Genomic DNA, 12,500 nt, shown 5'->3' on the forward strand with positions numbered 1-12,500 from the left:
GAGAGAGAGAGTGTGCGTGTGGTCGATGGGGTTTAGCAACACATCCTGATGATTCAACAAAGCATAACACAATTAACTCTCTCAGTGCCTCTCAATTAGTTCCAAGGAGAGGATTAGGGGCTGTGGAAAGACTCTGACGGAACTGATGTACAATCAGGGGATACATGGACCTTTGAATCAAATGTTCCACTGATCAAATGGTCCAATGGCGTCTGCTCTCACACTACTCAATCATAGTTCCCAAGCAGCTGTCAGCTGGACTGGACTCAGTGGACTGTGGGCTGGAAATAAAGTGTTGTTTGTGTGTGTGTGGGGGGGGGGGGATGTTCAGCCTTGGACCCAGCTGTGTGCAGTTGTGTTGATCATCACCTCATCCCAGAAATCAATTAGTGAGCAGAGGAAAGAATGGCGTTAGAATAGGAGGAAGATGGAAAGGGAAGGAAGCAAGGGACACAGAGAGGGAGTGAGCGAGAGAGAGAGAGAGAGAGAGAGAGAGAGAGAGAGAGAGAGAGAGAGAGAGAGAGAGAGAGAGAGAGAGAGAGAGAGAGAGAGAGAGAGAGAGAGAGAGAGAGAGAGAGAGAGAGAGAGAGAGAGAGAGAGAGAGAATGGTAACCTACAGCTGGACTAACCGAGGAGGAGTTATGAGAGAAAGAAACAGAATACACAGTAAAATCCTCATTGTTCATTTGTGTAAGTAGTTGAGAGACTATAGTCCAGCTGGGAGATGGAAACAGGGTGTAAAGACATAGATCCTGTGGGATCACAGCCAACTAAACTTTCCCTGCGTAGTGCGTACTATCTTATATATCCAGAAGGTTTAATTAGCATCGTGCTATCTTCTACATTCTTCTGCTGAGCTCTGGGTTTTTCAAGGCCATAGTAATACGTGCAGCTCACCATCTGATTGTGGGAAAATTGGGGATTGCAATGCAGAATAGAACACGCACATCCAGACATGTAGGGCAGGTGCAGGATAAAAGATACATAATTGCAAAGCAGCTCCCAACATGGTGCAGTTCATTCTGAAGAAGGCATAATCTAAAATGAAAATAAGTCCACTTTGGGAGCAACTTTGCGGTGTGCAGACTTGCGATTCTTTGTCTCTACCATCTGAGGACAACTTTAAAACTGCAGATGTTAACAAAAGTACAGGAAGTGCCAGTGCCAGACCATTGCAGGAATGTTTAGGTATGGATGAAGGGCAAAGTTTTGTACGCATTCCTTACCAATACTTATTTTTTAGGATTTAGAAGGTGCCAAACAGATCATCATTTTAACTTTTTAATCTATACCACTTTTTCTTTTTTTTATCCCCAATTTAGTTGTCATACCAATTCTCCCCCATGGTGTCCCTGTCACTTCTGATCCCTACTGTTGATCTGGGACAACCATGTGTCTCCTCCAAGAGGGAGTCACCAGCCACTTCTTAGACCTGACAGTGAGGCGTTTCATTGGGAGGGCATAACGCGTGCAGAGGTATCCCTCCCAGTTGCTCTCCCTGCTGAACGGCACCCCAGCCTGTCGGAGTCACTGGTGCAGCGACAGAGAACGCCCATCCCTGCTGACTTCCCACACGTGAACATGGCCAAATGTGTTCGTTCGAGTGCCGAGCCAAGCCGGAGTCGTTGAGGAGGAATCAAACCCAGTCTCCACAGTGATGGGCATGAACGTGACCCCTGCTCCACCTGCATGGCCCCCATTTAAACAAACATGTACTAAGTATGTACACTTACACTACAGTATGTGTACACTATAGAGTTCAGGTGAGTGTATAATATTTGTATTGAATTAAACTGAAAAGAACAACAAGATTGTATGGTTTCCCATGCTTTTGACTCAATCATGTTACAGTGTTGAATAGATCTAAAGTGAACAGGAAATTGTGGGTTTGGATCCCAGCAGTGCTGGTGACCTTGTGGTTAACAGGCTGCTCTGTAAGTAAAAGGTCACACATTATCTGTGCAGGTAAATATGTGTGTTCATTTTTGTCAATGAGTCCTTGAGCAAGACACTAACAACAACAACCATCATCATTCCTGCCCATCTTAACCACAGGAACCCTAACATCCATGTTCTGGTCTATGTCATAATTGGAACCTTCAGCGAAAATAGGCGGCATCAAAAGCCGATTTACAAGCTTACAACGCGTTGCAACTCTAGAACTATTGAACCCAAGCAACCTTCTGGGTATGGCATAATACTGTAGGCTATTTTCAACCCCCAAAAAATTGGGAGGGAACCAAGTAGACTAATGCAGCGGTCTGGTCAACTGAAGTAGTGCATAGGGTTTAAGGGGTTAAGCTACTGTATACCCTCTTGTGCATCTCAGATGGATATGCAAAACAATATTTCCTATTTACTTTGTATGCAGTAATGTCATTGATGTGTTACAAAAAAAGGTATTAGGTCTGCTGTAGCAGTTAAACTATTTCTCCACCAGTTGAGCTCATGCACTTCCACCGTGGCTTTGACTTTACACCGCACAACGAACCTCTGTTTTCCCTTCCCAAACACAATTAAATGAGCTTTTTTTCCCCCTCAAAACCGTGGAGCCTATGACAATACAGAATGAGGGAATTGCATTATACATAATAGGTAAACTCCAGCATATTTGAGATCTTAATCCAGGATAAATCCGTAGTTGGCCCATGCTCATACCTCTCACAATAGGTTTTGGGTGACGTCCAATAGAGCTTACCCTTGGCTTAATGTTGAAATCCATTCCGAATTTTTTGGCGAGGGCTTTTATAATTAATGTCGGGCAAATAGGCTAGAGGAGGAGGAAAGTAGTAGGAGGAAAAATCTATATAAAGGGTTTTACCACCATGTGTTGAGGGAGTTTTGAATAGAACTGGGGATAGCCCTTAACCCCCACCCTGCCTGTAACATTTTTATCCTCTCGTGGGATTAACTGCCTCTCATTACAAAGCTCACTTTATTCCCTCACTGTTATGCTCATATCTCCATCAACAGTCCATATTCTAAATTCTCACACATTTCTACACAATATATACTACTGTTCACACTTATGTTATAGGCCAGCAGGTCGATAATCGAGGGATTACTGGTTTGATCCTCCTATAATGTAAGCACCCAGTATTGCTGATGTTAGTAAGCCGAATAAGGACACCTTAACACCCAAGCATGTGACATATTATGTTACCCCATTATGATACTAGTACAATTGTATTTCTAAATGGTAAATGGTCTGCATTTATTTATTTTTAATATTTGTTTTTATCCCACGATTTTGTAAAACTTTTCACCCGGTGCCAATTGTCTAAGTGATCCTGGGCGCTACACTCCCAGCCAGCCTAGGGAGCCAAGAGCCGAGCTCATGCCTCCTTCAATACATGAGAGCCAACTGACCTTCTTATCACCTGACAGGGGGGAGTGTCCCCGGTAGGACGTAGCGCGTGGAAGGAACACGTTATTCCAACCAGTTCCTTTCCCCTCCATCAGGCGCCCCGGCTGTCATGGGGCTGGCAGGTATAGCGACCAGGATTACTACATATTTTTGTGAGGGTATTAACTACCCTAGGAGACACATAGTAGGCCCTTTCGCCAACCCCACCTAGGGTACGGGCGCTGATGACGCGGAGGAGAAGACACGCCCACAGCGTCCCCGGTGGGAATCGAACCCAGCACCTTCTAGCTGTGAGGTCTGCATCTCTGCAATTGTCTGCATTTCTATTCTGCATTTCTATAGTGACCACAGTTTAGTTTGATATTTTGCTGCATGTAAATTCCTGGTTCATTTTGCCATTCATATTCTGTACATTTTATATGCTGTAAATGTTCCTCTGGCTGCAACATTATAGTTCCATATCCTACCTCAGTAAACCAAGGAAGGTGTCATTCCAAATGACATGGTTTTTGCACACCTACGTTTTAAAAAATGTTCTACACCTACTTGTATTATATTACCTTTGTTAGTTTTTTTGTTTTTTTATGATATGCTAAACATTGTTGGCACAGTCTGGTGGTGGAGTATGCCACACCAACATTTCACTGCACATACTTGAGCATGAACAGGTGACAAAATAAAACTCTTGAATCTTGCGTCCAAAGTGCGTTACCTCCACCCACCAAGGCACCGGAGGAAACCTATCCACCAAACTATCCCCCGACATCGTCTTACTCAAGTTCACTTCAACACAAAGCCAGGAAGAGCCGGGGATCGAACTGTGAACTTTCCGGTTCCCAGACGACCACGCTACCTCCTCCTGAGCCACTGGCACTACTGTACATACTTATCTCACACAGTCACTGTCCTCTTCTCATCAAACACACTTCTAACATAACTAGATTTCCCTCTCACTTATTTCATTCTTCCCCTCTGCCTCTTTGTCTTTGCAACTTTTGCCTTCTCATCTCTCTGCCACACTCTCTCTCATTATTTTTTCTACCTCTGAGAGTGACTTTTTTTTCTCTCTCTCCCACCAATCCGCCGTCATCTTCTGTCCTCCAGCAAGCTGGTATCTGGTGCTGACAAAAAGCGTTGCGGATGAAGAGCACTGGTGCTGATAGAGAGCATATGGTGCTGATAGAGAGTTCTGCTGCTGATGAACAGTTCTGCTGATAAAGAATTCTGTTGATGAAGAGCCGCTGGCATTGGCTCTGATTGTGTATCGTTCAGTATATTATATTATACTATACTGTACAAAAAGTGAGTTTTGTATAATTGCAACTTGGATAGTGATACACTGCTGGTTGATTCTGAATGACAGTAACTGTGTGTTTGGATTTGTGCATAGGAGTAGGTGTGCCAGTGGATGAGTGGGGCATAGGCGTGTAGTGGACATGATGCCCTGGGATTGACCAACCACTGTCCTGCTGCCTTCTGGGTAAGTCTGGGAAGAAAACAACATGACTGGCGGTGTATGACAGGTGGTCCTCCCTACGACTGGAGCACCAGCACCCTCATGCAACTGTGGAAGAGTGCCGGTGGTCCTGGGATTCCCCTTAGCACCGATTCCCCCCCGCAATTAATACGTGCTGCTGGGACATGTGCACTATCAGCGGCACTCTAAACAACATCTTTGCACAGGTATCTATCTCTGCCTCTGTGACACTGTTTTTATGTATACCTCACTGTATATATGTCATCCTTATTTTATAATAGCACATTTGACTGAGGAACACCATATTTGCACCTGCTGTATAGTTGACTACATGCTGTAAATACCTCATACCATACCATACCATTTCTTAACTCTCGATTTTTTTTTCTTTTCTATTTAACAATGTAACTGAAATTGTGGGAAGCTTGGAAATAATATCTTCTGCCTTTAATTGATAGTGTACAGTGTAGATGGAGAGGAAACAGGGAGCGAGAGATGGGGAGAGACATGCAGTAGAGATCTTCGGGAACGGAACTCAAACCCATGATGCACTGTCAGGCTACTTTAGAGCCTATAGGTGGCCGGACCGCTAGGTCAGTGGTCTCAGCCCAGAGTGTCTTTGTTGTCTTGCCATCAACATTTTCCTTCAGGACCTTTATATTATGCTCCCCCTCTCTTCATCTTTCTCTCCTTCTGTCTCATTGTCTTTTATATCCCCTCTATCATCCACTGGAGTCTAGTCGCTGTCCTGGAAACTTTTATTGCAGGCCAATTAACCACAGATATACCAATTAACCCCAGACACACCAATTTACCACAGACACACCAGTCTTATGCTCACCAAATCTGTCTCTGTCTATCCCTGTCTCTCTCTGTCTCTCTCTCTCTCTCAGGTATGTTCAGGTAGGCATTGTATAAGCAGCATGCCCTAATACAATGGTACTCAACCTGTGGGTCGGGACACCGGGTCCCCACATGATTTTGGGGGGTTCCCCAGTTGATAGTTTAAGTGACAATTTAAGGACTTTTAAGAGGTAAATAGAATAGAATAATATAATAGAATAGCCTACACGTTAGAAGAGTGCTTGAGTGCTGCACAAAAAGAAAATTATCATCCTACCTCTGCTTGACACAGAAGTCACATCTGATGTGTTTTAAATAAAGGTTCTATAAAGCGCGTTCTCGGTGTGAGAGGCGCGTGGCCGCCATGCAGCAGCAGTTATAATATCCTCTGACTCAAGGCATCCACCACTTCATTCAGTCTGGAGATCAGATCACGCGACCGCCCGGGACCCTCTGGGTATTCATTCTTTCAGACTATATGCTGTGACAAATATATTGCTTTTAAAAAATGCATTTGCATTTCCTCTCATGTACAAACAAATTTGATCCATTTTGGACCTAGGCTATATCTCAAGGATGTAACCCTAATTTCTGTACGTGTTAAGTGTCAATGCATTAATGCACCAAAACGCACAATCGGATCGGATTAAAAGGATTCACAAACTGACGAATGGATCTCTAAACTCAAAAGGAATGTATAGAGTCACCTGTTCTTTTGTTTCTAAGCGGCGAGTAGGCGGACATCACCAACTTGACCTCAGTTAACATTGCTTGATATTATAGCCTGAAGGGAATTAGACAGACTACTAGGGAAAGTTGACGCTTACATTCTCGACATTTGGGGCTCACACACACACGCGCGCACACACACACACACACACACACACACCCGTTGGGATCGTGATCGTGGAGGTAGTAGTGTCTCCTCCCGAGGGATGATCGTGGGTTCCTGGGACGCATGGGAGCGTAACTTCGTCCCGTCCGGGAGTGGAGCGGACCTGAGAGGAGATGAGAGCCGCCTTCTACCACCTCCTCGCCGGGTACTTGTGCCTTTTATGCAGCTCTGCTGAGGTAGGCGTGATGGAACAGAACAATATATGTATTTTTACATGTTTGATGAGCAAATGCATTGACATTTATTCCAGCAGTTCAGTTCAGTTTCAGATCCAAATTTGGACAAAATGTAAAAGGAAAAATACATAAATATATATATATAGCCTATAAATATATATATATATATATATTTTAAAGTATATATATATATGTACATACAATTCAAAGTTGGTTTACATATTTACAATAATATTCATAATAATTGTCCAAGTCCCCGAAAAAGGGATATAGGGGGAAGCATTAAGCTTAAGCAGTTAACATGCAATAAAGAGGATTGTATTGTAGGCGCTTTGCTGCTGCAGCGCATGACGATCTGGCTATTTATGTATGAAATAGACATCATCCAGACTCGCTGTGTAGCCTCCTATACGTGCACATACGTGTTAAATAGGGGGGGAAATGCAACAAGTGATAAGAGCCGGTAAGTAACCGGGCGTGTCTGTGCAAAGGTTTGCGTACCATATTGTAGGAAACGAGCATAAATCAAGACTTATTTCCATTCATAGTGGAGTGACTGCACTGTACTGTGTGTTCTACCAGGAGTCCCCTCTCCCTCGGGATCTGCTGGAGCGACTGTCCCGGAGCGAGATCCGCAGCATCAGCGACCTCCAGCGGCTGCTAGAGATAGACTCCGTAGGTAAAGCACTTCATACAGAACCCCCTCTCATGTGATTTTGTAATAATTACTGACATTGTGCAAATGGATGTAGTAAAAAAAAAAAGCACACAAATATAACGTGATTCAGTTATTCAATAATGCAGTTTATTTGACACCTGATCATGTTGTGTGTGGTCATAGCATAATATGTATTGCTCTTATCATGAAAAAGAAAAATATTGAAGGGATAGTTCACCCCCAAAATGACTTTTTTCCCTATCGATTGCACACCCCATTGAGACTTGAATTCATGGAGTTTTTTTTTGTTTTTGTCGCATTCCTAAGCCAATAATTTGATGACCGGCGGAGACGCAAAGTGTCAACTTTGAGTCTCCTATCGGAGATATGAGCATCTTTCCACCGGTCATTAAATTATTGGCTTAGGAATGTGACAAAATCAAAATCTCCACAAATTCAAGACTTCATGGGGTGTGTAATTGATAGAAAATAAGAAATGTTTTGGGTGAACTATCCCTTTAAGTCTGAACCAGCAGCATGAGTATTTCTTCTGTGATATTGATAAACATGACCTACAGCCTAAGTTGTCACATAATGAGTTTCTGTCTGGAAAAACACCGGCGGCCACACTATAAGGGGCCTATAATAAAACCTGCTCTATCCCACAATCACAGCATATTTTATCGAGGTATTAGTTGGAATAGGCTCAATGGTCAGTAAGTGGGTCTTTTCTTCCACTCTGGCGGTCACATTACTAGAACGCCTCACCAAGTGTTGCCAGGAGACAAACGGACTTGACCCGCAGCCGCTGCGCCGCACACTCACAACTTCTGTGCACTCTGCGGTTACTGGTCAAAGCTCACATTTAATGTTTATATTAGACCAGTGGTTCTCAAACTTTTCTAATTTCAAGGACCCCCATAACTCTGAGAGTGTACAATTGGAAACCAAATGGACCCGTAAGGGTCCATTTGGTTCCATTTGTACACTATCAGAGTTACAGACTTGTAAGGGTCCATTTGGAACCCTCTCAAGGAACCCTGAGGGTCCCTTGGACCCCACTTTGGCTATACTGTCTGGTGTGCAGCACCCCGGCTAAGAAAGAATGAAGGAAAAACAATAGCATCCGTGACTGAAGCTCAGGATTGCTTTCGCAGGAAATAAATCTGAAGCCGAGTGAATTACTGGGGTGACACCTGAGCAAAGGTGCGATATTTATGTGTTTCTCCCTTTCGGACAAGCTATAAAGTCCACCCACACCAGTGCTCCCAGAGAATGGTTCACCTCTTGTGTGTCTGTGGAAAAAAAAAGTTGATTCATTTTTCATGTCGCAAGGGAGTGAGCGGTGGCATCATTAATTCTAGCATCATTGAGATGCAAATGTTGAGTGTGACGGCTCCCTGGCCCGGTGGGGGTCAAGTGGCTCAGTTCATTATGCTGTTGTCATGCTGTCCATTATTAGTTTGAGAGCAGTGCCTGGAAGGCTGCTGTGTTGCTATGTATAATTCATGCTCGAATTCCTGCATGTCAGGGGCAGAAAGAGGGAGCGAGAGAAAGAGAGACAGACAGAAAAGAGGTGGAGGAAGCACTTGGTGGTGGTTCAGAAGGACACTGTGCACGCAAGCGTGCGTGTGTGTGTGTGTGTGGGGTGTGTGTGTGTGTGTGTGTGTGTGTGTGTGCGCGCGCGTGCGGATGCATTGACTTGACGCACACATGGCAGTAAGTTCCTGCACGTATAGGCGATAGAGGAACACACACTCAGTCATAGACAAACAGAGACAGAGACATGCACATGCACAAACACCCACATAGAGTTCTCAGACAAAGTGTGAGGGTTTGGTGTGCATAATCAAATTAAAACGCTCCTCCCCAGACATCATTCAGGCTCATTTCCGGGAATGAAGCGTTCGCACGCGCACACACGCACACACACACACACACACACACACACACACACACACACACACACACACACACACACACACACACACACACACACACACACACACACACACACACACACACACACACACACACACACACACACACACACACAGATGCACGCATAATCTTTGAATGATATTGCCATGCGAGACAGTCTTTGGATTCCTTGGGGCTGTTTGGCACTGAGAGGTATTGGAATGGTTTGATGAGACTTTTATTACTTTGGAAACAGTAAAGTGTCTTCTACAACACATCTACAGTCTGTTTACATTGTTAAATAGAAAACCATAGACACAGGCAGGTTTATTTTGCAATGAAATGAATTGATTATATACACACAAAGGACATTTTGCTCTTATGTCTGTGGTAGGAAACCCCCTTCCCTGATGGGTTTTATTTGATAACCCAACCCAATCACTTGACTCTGCCTACAAATAACACAATTTTACGCTACAATTGCACACACACACACACACACACACACACACACACACACACACACACACACACACACACACACACACACACACACACACACAACTTCCTCCACTCCGCATCTTCCATGCGGGCAGAAGTTGGACAGAGACCACACATACAGTGCAGTGTGCCTTGGATTTATTGAAGCAGACTTGATTTATAATACTCTTTCTTGAGAAGAAATAGTTTATTGCAGCAATCAGGCCTTCCTTGTATCTAGTGACCACACACACTTTTAGTTAAAGAAATGTCTCGCTTACGTGGTGGTCAGTGGTGTGGAAAGACCCCTATCCTCAGAGTTAAATTACGTAATTCAGTTTTTACTCTGACTCGCACATTACTCGCTCACCTGTCCTCTGTCACTTCAGCACAGCCTGATTGGAAGAGCGCTTTTATTTTCTCCCATCAGGCCATGACAATTATCCATATGTTCACATCTTTATCCATAAACCATCTAAGATAAATTGGTCAGGTCACTTGGTTTTTACACATTTCTGTTTGACTTCAGCAGTACATTGGACTTGATTTGGAGGTCTAATGAAAACGTATGGGTTCTTCCTCACCCCCCACTCTTTTTGTATCCCTATTTATCCAAACAATCTGACCTTGTTGCATATCCTTTCACTAGAATGCTAAATATAAGAACAGCTGCGTGCAAAGGTGTCTGACTATGTTTATCATATATCGTGTAGCAGCAACTGCATGTTCTTGACCACAGTAGCAGCATGGGTGCTATATCAGTACTATGAGCTGTAGCGTAGAAGGATATTACCTTTTTTGACAATTTACTCATTAATGTCCTCCCTCTTTTGTGTGTTTTCCACCACCACCTGCATAGCTTAGTTTCATATGGAGTGTGTTGTCTGACCTCAATGTGTCGTCCTGGCATCAGCCGCAAACAAATCAGTCAGCTCCATACAAAAGGGACACAGGTATACAGTGAGGGCCATAGCGGCCCGAAGTTTTTCTATATTTACCTTGCACTGACTACCACTGTAATGAATTACTCTTCTGTGTTTATACATTAGTATTTGTGATATAAACCACGCTTGTCAGTGGTCAGTGTGGTGATGACTGTGGTCAGTGTGGTGAAGACAATGTTCAGGTTTGTGTGATGCAGTTTTAAGGGCTTTTCGCATGATGAGTGACAAAATTATCATCTTTCAACCCTTGATGGGGGAGTGTGCGTGTGTGTGAGATTGTGCCCCTTGGGCCGCTTGTCGCTACGCCTGTCAGATTGCCCGTGCCCCCCAAACTGAAGACTTGCCTCTCATTGAAAATGAATTACTAGGCGCTTTCACACGCTTTCCCGTGTGAAAAGGCCTTTACAGGGAGTCCAGGAGCATGGTGGTCCTTGACCCAAAGTCAGGGTCATGGAAGGGAATCAGGTGTTATCAGGTGTGGTATTTCCTCCTGAACATAAGTTGTCCCAACTCCTAATGTCAAACTAGAGATAAATGGAGAATCCTGGGGAGATCTTTTGCCTCTCACTTCAACTGAGTTTGAACTGCAGGTCTTTTCTACTGTAATCCACCATGGGACTGGACTTTGTTAGATTATATAATGTGACAGGGTGTATTTCTAAACATAATTTGGATCCTACAGTATATAGTGAAGAGCTGAAAGAAGACAACGACTGTAGATGCCAGGTTTGAGTGACACGTTAGTGAATTTAGAGTGCATTCCTTGCAAGCAAGTACAGCAGTGGTTCCCAAATGGTGTGCCGTGAGACAAGTCCAGGTGTTTCTTGGGATTTTGCCACAACCACACGTTGTTATTACAATTATACAATTATTATACAAAGTTATTTTAGTACTTTGTGCACATTCATTTCCCAATACAGAGGCAAATTCTATACCCCCCAAATATATATTTTTACCACTTTCTACCTGATGTCCTTGACGTTTGATTGATTGATTGAATACTTTATTTAGAAAAGACATGGAAACAGTACATGGAAGTACAATTCATGGATTCACTGGATTGCTCATAAAAGCACAATGGCTTATTTAAAATGAGATCCCTACACACTCAAATCATGATGACATTAACATCATGACATCATCATGACATCATGACAACATGACGTCGTCATGACGTCACAAATTTTCAGAAACGCATGGCATTGCGACATGTTGCTATTTTTGCTAGTGTGTAGGGATCTCCTTGAGATTTTGACTTGCCTTGAGCATTTTGCTCAAGGCAAAGTGTGCCTTGAGATTTTGACTTGCCCATTAAAGTGCCTCTGGCACACCACTGATCTATTCTACAGTATGTTCAAGCATGTTTGTGCATTAAAGATGTGTGTGCAAGTATCATGATTTGTGTTTGTCTTTGAGAGTGTGTATGTGTGCGTGCATACGTGCGTGCGTGCGTGCCTGTGTGCGTGTAGGAGGTTGGGAATGTTTATTAAAAGTGTTATAGTATGTGTGACATCTGTGTTGTGCTGTTTTGTCTTTGTCCAGAGAATGAGGTGATCAAGGACACTAAACAGAGGGAACACAAGGACTTCTCCCACAGTTACACAGACCTGAAGACAGCATACACACACACCAGACCCAGGAGGAGCATTGGTGAGACACACCCCCACACACACACACACACACACACACACACACACACACACACACACACACACACACACACAGTGTTGTGTGCCCTGC

The 12,500-nt window shown here is 43.7% G+C and overlaps 1 protein-coding gene across 1 annotated transcript in view; it reads left to right on the top strand.

Annotated features, from left to right (window-relative positions):
- The first annotated feature begins 6,117 nt into the window (after positions 1–6,117).
- pdgfaa (platelet-derived growth factor alpha polypeptide a) overlaps positions 6,118–12,500 on the top strand; it is a 13,947-nt gene continuing 7,564 nt past the window's right edge. The window contains exons 1-3 of the mRNA XM_084047309.1: positions 6,118–6,758; positions 7,341–7,437; positions 12,303–12,410. Coding sequence (XP_083903435.1) covers positions 6,696–6,758; positions 7,341–7,437; positions 12,303–12,410 — 268 coding nt within the window. The 5' untranslated portion in view covers positions 6,118–6,695. The remainder of the gene's footprint in view (positions 6,759–7,340; positions 7,438–12,302; positions 12,411–12,500) is intronic.

This window comes from Gymnoscopelus microlampas (genome assembly GCF_963454915.1).
Source record: "Gymnoscopelus microlampas genome assembly, chromosome: 2".
NCBI lineage: Eukaryota > Metazoa > Chordata > Actinopteri > Myctophiformes > Myctophidae > Gymnoscopelus > Gymnoscopelus microlampas.